The sequence below is a fragment of the Amblyraja radiata genome, chromosome 27, assembly GCF_010909765.2.
Source record: "Amblyraja radiata isolate CabotCenter1 chromosome 27, sAmbRad1.1.pri, whole genome shotgun sequence".
NCBI lineage: Eukaryota > Metazoa > Chordata > Chondrichthyes > Rajiformes > Rajidae > Amblyraja > Amblyraja radiata.
This window is the reverse complement of record NC_045982.1, coordinates 11,670,986-11,684,187: the sequence shown is the minus strand read 5'-3', so window position 1 is coordinate 11,684,187 and position 13,202 is coordinate 11,670,986. Positions and strand designations below refer to the sequence as shown.

Sequence of the window (13,202 nt, the reverse complement as noted above, 5' to 3'; positions counted from 1 at the left end):
AAAATCGAAGGTACACAAAAATGCTGGAGAAACTCAGCGGGTGCAGCAGCATCTATGGAGTGAAGGAAATGGGTAATGTTTCGGGCTGGTTGCAAGTCATCAGTTCATGGCCAAGGAACATAATTATTCTGATCCCAGTCTCTGCATTGCATTTATGCAAAACTGTCTCGGACTAGAAATGAGCATTCGTCACTGCTCTGCTTGCCCCTGGGCCAACGTCTTCTGTATGTTGACACTGGCGCTGTGATTTTGTAACAAAGTCTGGCCAATTATCAGCCCCTTTTGGATAGTCCCTTGGCTGTCATTGACCTATTTGTTGTCTCAAAAAGATCACAATCAAGTCAGCTACCATGATTTGCCTTTAACTAGTTCATGCTGCATTTTTTTTACAATGCACATGTACCCACATGACTGATTTTATCTCTGATTGTTCCTACTAACAGCAATCCTACTACCAGATATGACTGATATCCGACTGACTGATATGTAGATGCTAATTGATTCTTGCTACCATTTTGCATGAGTGTGAAATGTGATTATAATAAATGTTCTGGCATCAACCCTGTATAACATAAATTAGGTCAAACTCTTCATAATATTTACCTTGCACACTTCAGCAATGTAGCTAACTTATCCACCTTAAGTATGTATTTGTCTACTTTCGAAGACTACTCTCTCTCAACATTTGTCTATCCAGTATCTTGACTACTATCTCTTTTACTGTGAATTTGATACCATCTTCTGAAGAGCAGATGCAAAGTACTCACATGGAAATTGCATGACTGTCGTATATGTATGCATCAGTCCACAAACATCAGTTCTTTTGCCAAACTGGGATGAACAATTTTTGCATGGATGAACTACAAAAATTGTTCATCCCAGTTTGGCAAAAGAATAAATCAGGGAAGGTAGTGCATCCGTGGATAACAAGGGAAATCAGGGATAGTATCAAAGCGAAGGATGATGCGTACAAATTAGCCAGAAAAAGCAGCATACCAGAGGACTGGGAGAAATTCAGAGACCAGCAGAGGAGGACAAAGGGCTTAATTAGGAAAGGAAAAGTAGATTATGAAAGAAAACTGGCAGGGAACATAAAAACTGACTGCAAAAGTTTTTATAGATATGTGAAAAGGAAGAGATTAGTTAAAACAAATGTAGGTCCCTTGCAGTCAGAAACAGGTGAGTTGATCATGGGGAACAAGGATATGGCGGACCAATTGAATAACTACTTTGGTTCCGTCTTCACTAAGGAAGACATAAATAATCTGCCGGAAATAGCAGGGGACCGCGGGTCAAAGGAGTTGGAGGAATTGAGTGAAATCCAGGTTAGTCGGGAAGTGGTGTTGGGTAAATTGAATGGATTAAAGGCCGATAAATCCCCAGGGCCAGATAGGCTGCATCCCAGAGTACTTAAGGAAGTAGCTCCAGAAATAGTGGATGCATTAGTAATAATCTTTCAAAACTCTTTAGATTCTGGAGTAGTTCCTGAGGATTGGCGGGTAGCAAACGTAACCCCACTTTTTAAGAAGGGAGGGAGAGAGAAAACGGGGAATTACAGACCAGTTAGTCTAACATCGGTAGTGGGGAAACTGCTAGAGTCGGTTATTAAAGATGGGATAGCAGCACATTTGGAAAGTGGTGAAATCATTGGACAAAGTCAGCATGGATTTACAAAAGGTAAATCATGTCTGACGAATCTTATAGAATTTTTCGAGGATGTAACTAGTAGCGTGGATAGGGGAGAACCAGTGGATGTGGTGTATCTAGACTTCCAGAAGGCTTTCGACAAGGTCCCACATAAGAGATTAGTATACAAACTTAAAGCACACGGCATTGGGGGTTCAGTATTGATGTGGACAGAGAACTGGCTGGCAAACAGGAAGCAAAGAGTAGGAGTAAACGGGTCCTTTTCACAATGGCTGGCAGTGACTAGTGGGGTACCGCAAGGCTCAGTGCTGGGACCCCAGCTATTTACAATATATATAAATGATCTGGATGAGGGAGTTGAAGGCAATATCTCCAAGTTTGCGGATGACACTAAGCTGGGGGGCAGTGTTAGCTGTGAGGAGGATGCTAGGAGACTGCAAGGTGACTTGGATAGGCTGGGTGAGTGGGCAAATGTTTGGCAGATGCAGTATAATGTGGATAAATGTGAGGTTATCCATTTTGGTGGCAAAAACAGGAAAGCAGACTATTATCTAAATGGTGGCCGATTAGGAAAAGGGGAGATGCAGCGAGACCTGGGTGTCATGGTACACCAGTCATTGAAAGTAGGCATGCAGGTGCAGCAGGCAGTGAAGAAAGCGAATGGTATGTTAGCTTTCATAGCAAAAGGATTTGAGTATAGGAGCAGGGAGGTTCTACTGCAGTTGTACAGGGTCTTGGTGAGACCACACCTGGAGTATTGCGTACATTTTTGGTCTCCAAATCTGAGGAAGGACATTATTGCCATAGAGGGAGTGCAGAGAAGGTTCACCAGACTGATTCCTGGGATGTCAGGACTGTCATGAAGAAAGACTGGATAGACTTGGTTTATACTCTAGAATTTAGGAGATTGAGAGGGGATCTTATAGAAACTTACAAAATTCTTAAGGGGTTGGACAGGCTAGATGCAGGAAGATTGTTCCCGATGTTGGGGAAGTCCAGGACAAGGGGTCACAGCTTAAGGATAAGGGGGAAATCCTTTAAAACCGAAATGAGAAAAACTTTTTTCACACAGAGAGTGGTGAATCTCTGGAACTCTCTGCCACAGAGGGTAGTTGAGGCCAGTTCATTGGCTATATTTAAGAGGGAGTTAGATGTGGCCCTTGTGGCTAAGGGGATCAGAGGGTATGGAGAGAAGGCAGGTACGGGATACTGACTTGGATGATCAGCCATGATCATATTGAATGGCGGTGCAGGCTCGAAGGGCCGAATGGCCTACTCCTGCACCTAATTTCTATGTTTCTATGTTTCTATCTCTCTACCCATTTACTCTTTGCACGCCGATGCTTGCTTTTGGCTTTTAAACATTACATGCAACATTAATCCCAGACTTTGTAACCCTTTTTCCTTTTTTCCCCTGTCCATTTTTGGTAATTCTATCTTGGTCCCACTTGTAGTGTTATAAATCTCACGTCTCATGCTTTTACTACTTCCTTTTACTCCACATTCTTTGTCAGCCAGGATCACTGACTCTATTCCCCTTCATTTCTCCATGGACTGCACTTAAGAACATTTCACTTCAAAACCCACACATAATTTACTTCCAATATTTGATCCTAATTGATGAGGAAGAGGCCCATTTCCAGTCTGAAGAAGGGTCTCGACCCGAAATGCCGCCCATTCTTTACTCCAGCTTTTTGTGCCCATTTTCCACACTTCAGAGCTTTGCCTTGTAACTGTGCATTTAATTAGAGGGCTAATTAAAAAGACTATTATTTACCATCCTCATTTTCTGAATGGTATTTAAAAATAATCCTAACTTTCTAAACATTGTACAAAGCTCCCTCTGTCTATCATCCCCTTTGCTATTTAATCCACTTGATCCATTCTGGAGTTTTGTCTATCCACACATTGCGAGGAGTAGCGTTCCTAGACGACCATCTGTATTGCAATTTTCCATAACACCAACCATTGGAAATAATTTGCTGCTTCTTTCATATTTCGAGTTTATTTGGTTATTTTTATCAAATAAATTCTGTTGGAGCAAAGTTTTATTCTCTATCCCAATTTTTTCTTTAGTGGCAAATTTCTATTTTGTAACTTGCTATAATACAGAGGTGCACTGTGCACAATCCCTCAATGAATCATTGTTCAGCAGAAAATAACATCCATGTCAATTTTACAGAAAACATTTGCCTTTAACAGCCAAAATTAAGATGGTCAAATGTTCCCATTGTCACATAGCCACAGTTCCTGGACCTCTCTCTAACTTTCCTGCAGATCTATTCAAAACAGTCTTTCTATGTTCAACAGGCTGCAGTGTAAAAGCTCCTGCCTTTTTTTAACTCTAACAAAATGGATTTGATCCTTAATCACCTGAGCCAGATTGCACTCTCCATCAACCACTGTTGAAGTAGACGAATGAATTTAACAGTAAAAATAAGATTATGGAAATTCAAAAAAAATTATCAGTATCTATCCAGGTTTTTCTATGAAATCAGGACCGTCTTCTAATTTGGTTTCTGCTATTCTACCTTAAAAAATGCTTCAATTTCCTCTCCTATTGACATGTGGAGCTAATTTCAATACCATTCTACTACTTTATTATGTGTGGGGTTTTCTTTCCTCAATACATTTATCTCTGAGGCCAAAATATAATTCTGGATTTTCCAGGGGATACAGGTGATATGGACACCAAGAGTATTGGGAGTTTCTGTTCAAAATGGCAGGGTGGGTTGGTGGAAGAGAGGTCCTGTGAAGTTCATGATTTATAGGAGCAGATTTAGGCCATTCGGCCCATCGTCGACTCCATCATTCAATCATGTCTGATCGATCTCTCCCTCTCCACCCCATTCGCTCGCCTTCTCCCCATAACCTCTGACATCCGTACTAATGGAGAATCTGTCCATGTCCGAAGTTGGTGATTATTCCACCTTCTGTTGTAGGTATGACTGTGGAGGTGCTGGGGACTGTATTGGGAACGGCAATACAAGGCCAGATTGTCGGTGGAGCAAACTCTCCATGCATTCACGAGAATGATATTAATGCCTCAATATCTACAATTGACATCAACAGCACGCAGTACAACTCCATCACTTCCATCACCCAACTGGTAGGTACTCTGCTTCTTATAATAATCTGCCTTCAGTTCATAAAGATCTAACGTCGAAATCTGATACCACTGTGTTGTAGATTTGTGTATGTAAAAAGTGCATTTATATTACTTATTCTGCATTTATATTACTTTTCTGGAATCCCATGATTGATCCGTACACTACTTCTCTTTGTACAGAAAAGTGCATACATGATGGCAGCCGGGGTTATTGGTGGTGTGTATATTCTGTGCACCATCATTTTGTTCGCTGGAGTCCAAGAAAAAGAGGGTAATTAATGTCTGTTTATTAATGAACATAATGCAGTCACAATATTCAATGGGGCAAAAAGAAGTAGATTTTTGCTTGTATATTTTGAAGAAAAATTCCACTGCCTTCGACAACAAGCAGTTATGGAGTTGAGTGCCACTGTAGAGACCTCTACAACACAAAGCTCTGGATAGACTTTTTAGCTCAGTGGTGTGGGTGCGATATACCATTGAAGGTACAACGCAAGGTGCTGGAGTATCTCAGCGGGTCAGGCAGCATCTTTGAAGGACGTGGACAGGTGACGTTTCAGGTTGGGACCCTTCTTTAGCCTCAATATAATTCTAGTCTGAAGAAGGGTCCCGACCCAAAACATCGCCTATCCATGTCTTCCAGAGATGCAAACTGGCCCACTGAATTATTCCAGCACGTTGTGTTTTACGCAATATTCCAGCATCTGCGGTTCTCTGTGTCTACAATGTTGAAGGTGCGGCTTTCGGATGACACAATGGACTGGATGCAAATAACTCCTCGACGCAACTTTTAAAGAGCCAGACAATGACCTCAGTTCCCCTGGCCAATATTTACTCAGCTCAAATGTTAAAGCATATCTGGTCATAATCATGTTGATAGGGTAATACCTTGCCATGGACAACTTAGCAGTTTCCTATCTCGACTACGACTACTCTTCAAAAGGACTTTATTGCCTATAAAGTTATGAAAGGCGTAATACAATTAGGAGTCACTTCTTTTAATGCTGATTTGTCATGTTTTTTAAACATAGATGGATACTAGTGAAGTATACATAGATTTGTATTTCACCTGATTTGTTTAAAATTGCGTTAAGCTTGCAGGAATAGGCAATAGGCTCAGTAATCATTCAAAGTTACCTCTTTGCTTACTCCCCTTACTTAAGAGGTGGCGGCATGGTGGCGCAGCGCCAGAGACCTGGGTTCAATCCTGACCACGGGTGCTGTCTGGACTGAGTTTGTGCATTCTCCCCGTGACCACGTTGGTTTTCTCCGGGTGCTCCAGTTTCCTCCCACACTCCATAGACAAACAGATTTTTAGATTAATTGTGTTTGATAAAATTACAAATTGTTGCTCTTGTGCGGGAGATAGTGACTGGGTGATCACTGGTCAGTGTGGACCGTTTGCCAAAGGGCTTGTTTTCATGCTGTATCCCTAAAGTCTTTCTCTTCCTTTCATCCTTGCCATTCTAAATTTCCTTTTGTGCTGCTCGACTCCCCCTCTCGATTTCTGTATTCTCTCCTTCCACCTTCCTTGGCAGAGCATCTGTTCTGTATTTGGGTTCCAGCGTGCATCACCATCTACAGCCACTTCCCTGCTGACCGCCATCCAAACATAATCAAGAACTGTTTAAAAAAAATTCGGTGTCCTTAAAAGTTCCCTGGCACATTTGTCTTAAGTCAGCAGCACATAAATAAAATATGTGCAAACCCTGCCTCTGGGATCCTGTTGCGATGGAAAATTTAATCGTAAAACTAGCAGCAGCAGCATCAACATAAAATACAAAATGCCACAAAGACTGTGAAACAGACTGCATCTGTGTAGAATTAACACATCCGTTTGATCTTTCACTCTGAGGGAAGAAATGGCTGCCTCCTGTACAGTAAATTTCTATGATTCATAAGATGAGTTTTGAATGCATTTCATTGGCGCCATTTCAGCTTGTTTTCACTCTCTCTCGTAATGCTCCTACTTTAATTTGAGGAGTGACGGTGCCCAGTCAAGTTAGCAAAGGCTGAGGTTTTAAGATACAACAAATGAGACGATTTTCAGTAAAGAACACAGAGTGCTGGAGTGACTTGGCAGGTCAGGCAGCATCTCTGGCGAACACGGATAGGTAACGGTTCGGGTCCCTTCCTCGGACTGAGCAGGGACAGGTGACGTATCGGGTCGGGACCCTTCTTCAGTTTAGTTTCTGTGACAGACTGGTTTACTGCCCAGCTTTAGCCTGAGGGAAAATACCTTTCACTGATTTAAATAATCATGATTGGCCAGGCATAATTGCAAAAATCTCGCTCTGTCGACATGGCAATGGAAGCATTCCAAAGGAGGCCGCTGGCTTGCGATGGGGAATGGTGCAGTCCTGCAGGAAGGCCCCTCAGCTCTCTGCCTGTGCCAGTACTGCGAAATTGTGAAAAAGAGATTGTATTAGAATATCCACTAATGTGCCCTCCATAATGTTTGGGACAAAGACCCTTTATTTAATTATTTGTCTATGTGCTTCACAATTTGAGATTTGTAATAGAAAAAATCACATGTGGTTAAAGTGTACAATGTCAGATTTTAATAAAGGCCATTTTTATACATTTTGGTTTCACCATGTAGAAATTACAGCAGGGTTTATACATAGCCCCCCCCCATTTCAGGGCACCATAATGTTTGGGACTGCAATGTCATGTAAATGAAAGTAATGTTTAATAATTTGTTGCATATCCTTTGCATGCAATGACTGCTTGAAGTCTGCGATTCATGAACATCACCAGTTGCTGGGTGTCTTCTCTGGTGATGCTCTGCCAGGCCTGTATTGCAGCCATCTTTAGCTTATGCTTGTTTTGGGGGCTAGTCCCCTTCAGCATATAAAAGGCATGCTCAATTGGGTTCAGATAGGGTGATTGACTTGGCCACTCAAGAATTTACCATTTTTTAACTTTGAAAATCTCCTTTGTTGCTTTAGCAGTATGTTTGGGATCATTGTCTTGCTGTAGAGTGAACTGCCAGCCAATGAGTTTTGAGGCATTTGTTTGAACTTGAGCAGATAGGATATGTCTATACACATCAGAATTCATTATGCTACACCCATCAGCAGTTGTACCATCAATGAAGATAAGTGAGCCAGTACCTTCAGCAGCCATACATGCACACGCCATAACACCCCACTACCATGTTTCACAGATGAGGTGGTATGCTTTGGATCTTGGGAAGTTCCTTCTCTCCTCCATACTTTGCTCTTGCCATCACTTTGATATAAGTTAATCTTTGTCTCATCTGTCCACAAGACCTTTTTCCAGAACTGTGGTTGCTCTTTTAATTACTTCTTGGCAAACTTTAACCTGGCCATCCTATTTTTGCAGCTAACCAGTGGTTTGCATCTTGCAGTGTAGCCTCTGTATTTCTGTTCATGAAGTCTTCTGCGGACAGTGGTCATTGACAAATCCACACCTGAATCCTGAAGAGCGTTTCTGATCTGTCAGACAGGTGTTTGGGGATTTTTCTTTATTATAGCGAGAATTCATCTGTCAGCTGTGGAGGTCTTCCTTGTCCTGCCAGTCCCTTTGCGATTAGCTCACCAGTGCTCTCTTTCTTCTTAATGAGGTTCCAAACAGTTGATTTTGGTAAGCCTAAGGTATGGCTGATGTCTCTAACAGTTTTATTCGTGTTTCTCGGTCTCATAATGGCTTCTTTGACTTGCATTGGCACAACTTTGGTCCTCATGTCGATGAACAGCGATAAAATAGTCCAACGGTGATAGAAAGACTGGAGGAAAGACTAGGAGCTGAGAGCTCTCTTATACCTGCATGAAGGAGGCTATTAAACACACCTGAGCAATTACAAACATCTGTGAAGCCATGTGTCTAGGATCTGAAGAAGGATTTCGACCCGAAATGTTGCCTATTTCCTTCGCTCCATGATGCTGCCTCACCCGCTGAGTTTCTCCAGCATTTTTGTCTACCTTCCCAAACATTATGGTGCCCTGAAATGGGGGTACTATGTATAAAAACAGCTGCAATCTCTACATGGTGAAACCAAAATGTATAAAAATGGCCTTTATAAAATCTGACAATGGGCACTTTAACCACATGTGATTTTTGTTTCTATTACAAATCTCAAATTGTGGAGAACAGAGGCAAGTAAATAAATGATGGGTCTTTGGCCCAAACATTATGGAGGGCACTGTACACATCCCCTGTGTAATGGCATTCATGACATTGTCTTCACTAGGTTGAAAATGGGGCCTCAGTGGTTGGCATTCAGTAACTTCAAGATGTTTAGTGGATGAGACAATCCTTTTGAATTCTTTGGGAAAGTACATGGAGTTCTTTTTTTCTTCCCAAATGAACACAGACTGTTCACCTTCTGATACTTGAGCAGTATTTAATCAACGAGGCTTAAAACATTTCTCTTCATGTTGCTCTCTTTAATTCCTCTGTTAGTTAACAGACTTGGCTTTCAAGGTAACTTCTTCTACTATGTAGTTTTTTTTGGCGGTTGGCAAACAACTTTTTAGTGCATTACCACCACCAACTGGTATGGAATGTGGATCAAATAACATTATAACTTATATACTAATAACCTATATCTTTCCGAACAAATTGGTTACCCTGAGAAAAGCAATAGGATTTGATAGCACTTATATGAATTCTTTTGTAAAATATCTATTAAATCAAATTGTACTTTTTCTTTTCTGAATTGTTCACTCATTTGTCTTCTTTCTTCCTCATACCTCTCACAATGTATAATGACATGCTCTATTGTCTCTTCTTGCCCACAGTATTCACATCTGCCTGTATTATGCTTGCCTATTATAAAAAAGTGTACTGTTCAGACCAGTGTGTCCAAATCTGATTCTTGAAATTACTGTCTCCTCTTTTCTGTTTTTTCCTGCACATCTCATTTCTCCCACTTTCCTCTGGAATCTGTAGAACCACCGTCCTTTCCGCTCTTCCTCCCATTGCTTTTGCCATCTTTCCTTCAGTCTTTGCTTAATAATGTCTTTGATTTCAGTTTTACCTATGTTAATACTTAAATCAATCTTACTTCTTTTTGTAACCTCTTTTGCTACCTTATCTGCCATTTTGTTTCCTCTAATGCCAATGTGTGCTGGTACCCATAAAAATATGACTGTAAGCCCCATCATTTGAATTCTGAATAGTGTTTGTTGTATTTCAATCAAAATGTCTGGTCTACTGTCTGAATGGCTGTGCTGTAAACTCTTTATTGCTAAACTTGATTCTGAACAAATAACTGTCCTTAAAGGCCTGGTATCCTCGACCCACTGTACAGCTAACAATATTGCAATCATTTTACCTGTGTATACTGAGACCTCATTATTGATCCTCTTCCCTACTTTGATGTGAAATTCTGGTACAATAAATGCTACTCCTACTTTCAAGGTAACTTTAAAATATAACAGTCTCTTGTACAAATATTAAACAAACAGGCTCTGGACTCCTTTGCCATTCAGAGTCACTTAAAAGGGAGGAAGAGATGATACAGCAGGTCCTTTGGGCCTTGTGCAGCCTAATTTGGTATCCATTATGTCTTAGTTAAGTCATGTACACTAAACCTGTGTCAATTCCCTCCTTTATCTCAAAACAAACAACAAAGTGGATGTGTTCCTGGCAGCATTTTCTTCCAATAGTCCCAATTTTCTAATCTAATTCCATGCAGAAAACAGTGGCTAATTTTGTGTCCGATAGTCTGTTCACATCCAAACTCTTCAAAGCTGTATTTGTCCTATTATGAAGCTGCTACTATCCTCTTAACCCAGTAGCAGATGATGTCAATGGTCTGGCTACATGAGGCTTGATTCAGGTCAGTGAAATTGGCTATACATGGGATCCAGCATAAAACCAGTGGATCTATACTGTGAGCAAAACACAAAGTGCTGGAGTAACTCAGTGAGTCAGGTAGCATCTCTGGATAGGTGACGTTTCAGGGCGAGACCCCTCTTTGCCCGAAGTCAGGTCCCGACACAAATGATGCCGCCTGATCTGCTGAGTTACTCCATCGCTTTGTGATTTGTTTGAAATTCCATCGTCTCCATGTAGATCCATACTCTGTGGGTTTGGACATTTGGGCAATTTGTGAATTTGTATTTTGGTCCATGAAAAAACAATTTCTGTGATGAGCTCCAGGTACACTTTTATATCAATTGCATATGTTGAAATGAAGAAAGACTGAGGCAAGTAATATGGTAATCATGGCCAGTGAAGGCTATGGGCACTGTACTGTTACTGAAACTCTAACCAAAACAAAAATATGATGTTATTCCTCTGTGCTCGTGACTGATCTTGGCTCGGTTGTGGAGAGGGGTCTAAGCAAGAAATGAAATATTTCCGCTATCTTTGTGGCCCAAACAAATTATAACGGTATCAAATACAAAACAAGTGACAGTAAATAGTCATACAACACAGAATAGGCCCTTTGGCCCAACTCGGCTATGCCAAACCAAGGTGCCTCATCTAAGCTGGTCCCATTTGGCCCATCTGCTCTCCCCTTCGCTTCCCCAACCCAAACCTTTCCTATCCTAGTACCTATCCAAGTGTCTTTTAAATTCAGGATTGGTAGCAGGGGAAGCAAGAGGCACGGTCTCCATGACAGCATGATTAGCAAGCTTTGGTTGGTTGAGGGTAGTGATAAGTGACAAAGAAACAACAAGATAAGATTTTCACTGCATGTCACACCTGGATCAGATTACACTCATTTTCTGCAAATTGATTTAGTGCCAAACCTACCCTAGCTGACATAGGTGATCTCATTTCCTCCCAAACATTGTTTGGATAAACAAAGCATTCTGCCAGGATTAAGGAAAGACAAAGAAACAAGCAACTCACCTCCATATTCTGACAACCATTCAACATTGAGCTAAAAGGAACCGGACTTCACTGTATGTGTGGTCAGACACGTAACCATAGAATCCAAAATATCAAACCATTTTTTCTACATAACTTCAATCCCCTTTTCTGTCCAAAGAGAATGTTGTTAATATTGTAGAGCAGTTTTACACAGACCTAGGGCGATACTTTCTAGGAAAAAAAAACAAGGAGGTGATTTGCAATAGAATAGAAATTATAACGCAAATATTTTGCATTGAATTTTTAACGTTGCTAATTATTTAGAGGGAAATTTTATAATAGATTAACACCTTTTAAAATGGCACACGAAGCGTTTATATACTTATTAAACGTTTATATTGGAACACTAGCATTAAATTAATTATTTTTCATAGTAAAATTTAATTGGTGAATGAGCTGTAGTTATGCTGCAACATGACTATAATTCAACATCTGGATGTTGATAAGCGGGCTGTTGATATTTAAGCGATTGTCTCTGCAACTTTCTCCATTTCTAAATAAACTAAAAGATTAGTTTAGAGATACAGTGTGGAAGCGGGCCCTTCAGCCCACCAAGTCCATTCCACCCGTTCACACTGGTTCTATGTTATCCCACTCTCCAGTCCACTCCCTGCACACCAGGGAGTGGACTGGAGAGTGGGATAACATAGAACCAGTGTGAACGGGTGGAATGGACTTGGTGGGCTGAAGGGCCCGCTTCCACACTGTATGTGATTTACAGAGGCCTGTTAACCTAGAAACCTGCACCTATGGGATGCAGGAGGCAACCAGAGCACCCGGAGGAAATGTATGTGTGTCTCAGCTACCTCCCTTGGCAGTTCACTCCATATACCCACCAACCGCTGTGTGAAGAAATTGCCCCTCAGGTTCCTATTAATTCGTTCTCCACTTACCTTAAACCTATGTTCTCTGGTTCTTGAATAAATACTCTGGATAAAATATTCTGCGCATTCACCTTATTTATTCCCTCAGGATACATGCAATATTAATTTACATTTTTCTTTTGTTGAGTTCCATTTCTCCTGTTGGTTGCTTTGGGAATTTCTCAGCGGAAAGATTCTTCACAGGGAGGATAATTCGGCATTAGTTAATGAACATTATAACAGCCGCCCTTACTGCCATCAACTTAGGTGCTATCAGCATACTTTATCACACACTGGCCGTCTTCCTTGCTTGTAAAAAGCACAGGCTTAATTAAACTTAATTTACCATGGTATGCTTTTGTTTTAAGAAGATCATGCAATTGAAGAAAATGGAATTCCGCAGTGTGGTTACTCACAGAAACCTGCTTTAGCTTCCTTACAAGGCAACTTCATGTTTAAATAGAAAGATCTAAATAGTTTCACTTCATCTTGCAGTAAATAGTTGATTACACATCAAATGTCACTGGATTTCTTTGTTTAGGTTTATTATTGTCACAGTGAACAGTTTTATATTGCATACTATCCAGTCAAATCGGATACAACTGTACAAGCCAAACTCAAGTACAATAGATAGAACGAACGGAAAGGTACAGAATATCTTAATTCTGTGCATCTGTCAAATAATTAATACTCTGAGGTGGAGATGACGGATAAAGGAGTAAGCCACCCTT

The 13,202-nt window shown here is 40.9% G+C and overlaps 1 protein-coding gene across 2 annotated transcripts in view; it reads left to right on the top strand.

Annotated features, from left to right (window-relative positions):
* mfsd2a (major facilitator superfamily domain containing 2A) overlaps positions 1-13,202 on the top strand; it is a 59,985-nt gene that overhangs the window by 31,954 nt on the left and 14,829 nt on the right. The window contains exons 6-7 of one of the 2 annotated variants that reach the window (XM_033045139.1): positions 4,590-4,756; positions 4,937-5,027. In XM_033045139.1, the coding sequence (XP_032901030.1) occupies positions 4,590-4,756; positions 4,937-5,027 (258 nt within the window). The remainder of the gene's footprint in view (positions 1-4,589; positions 4,757-4,936; positions 5,028-13,202) is intronic. The other variant, XM_033045141.1, reaches the window with a different exon arrangement.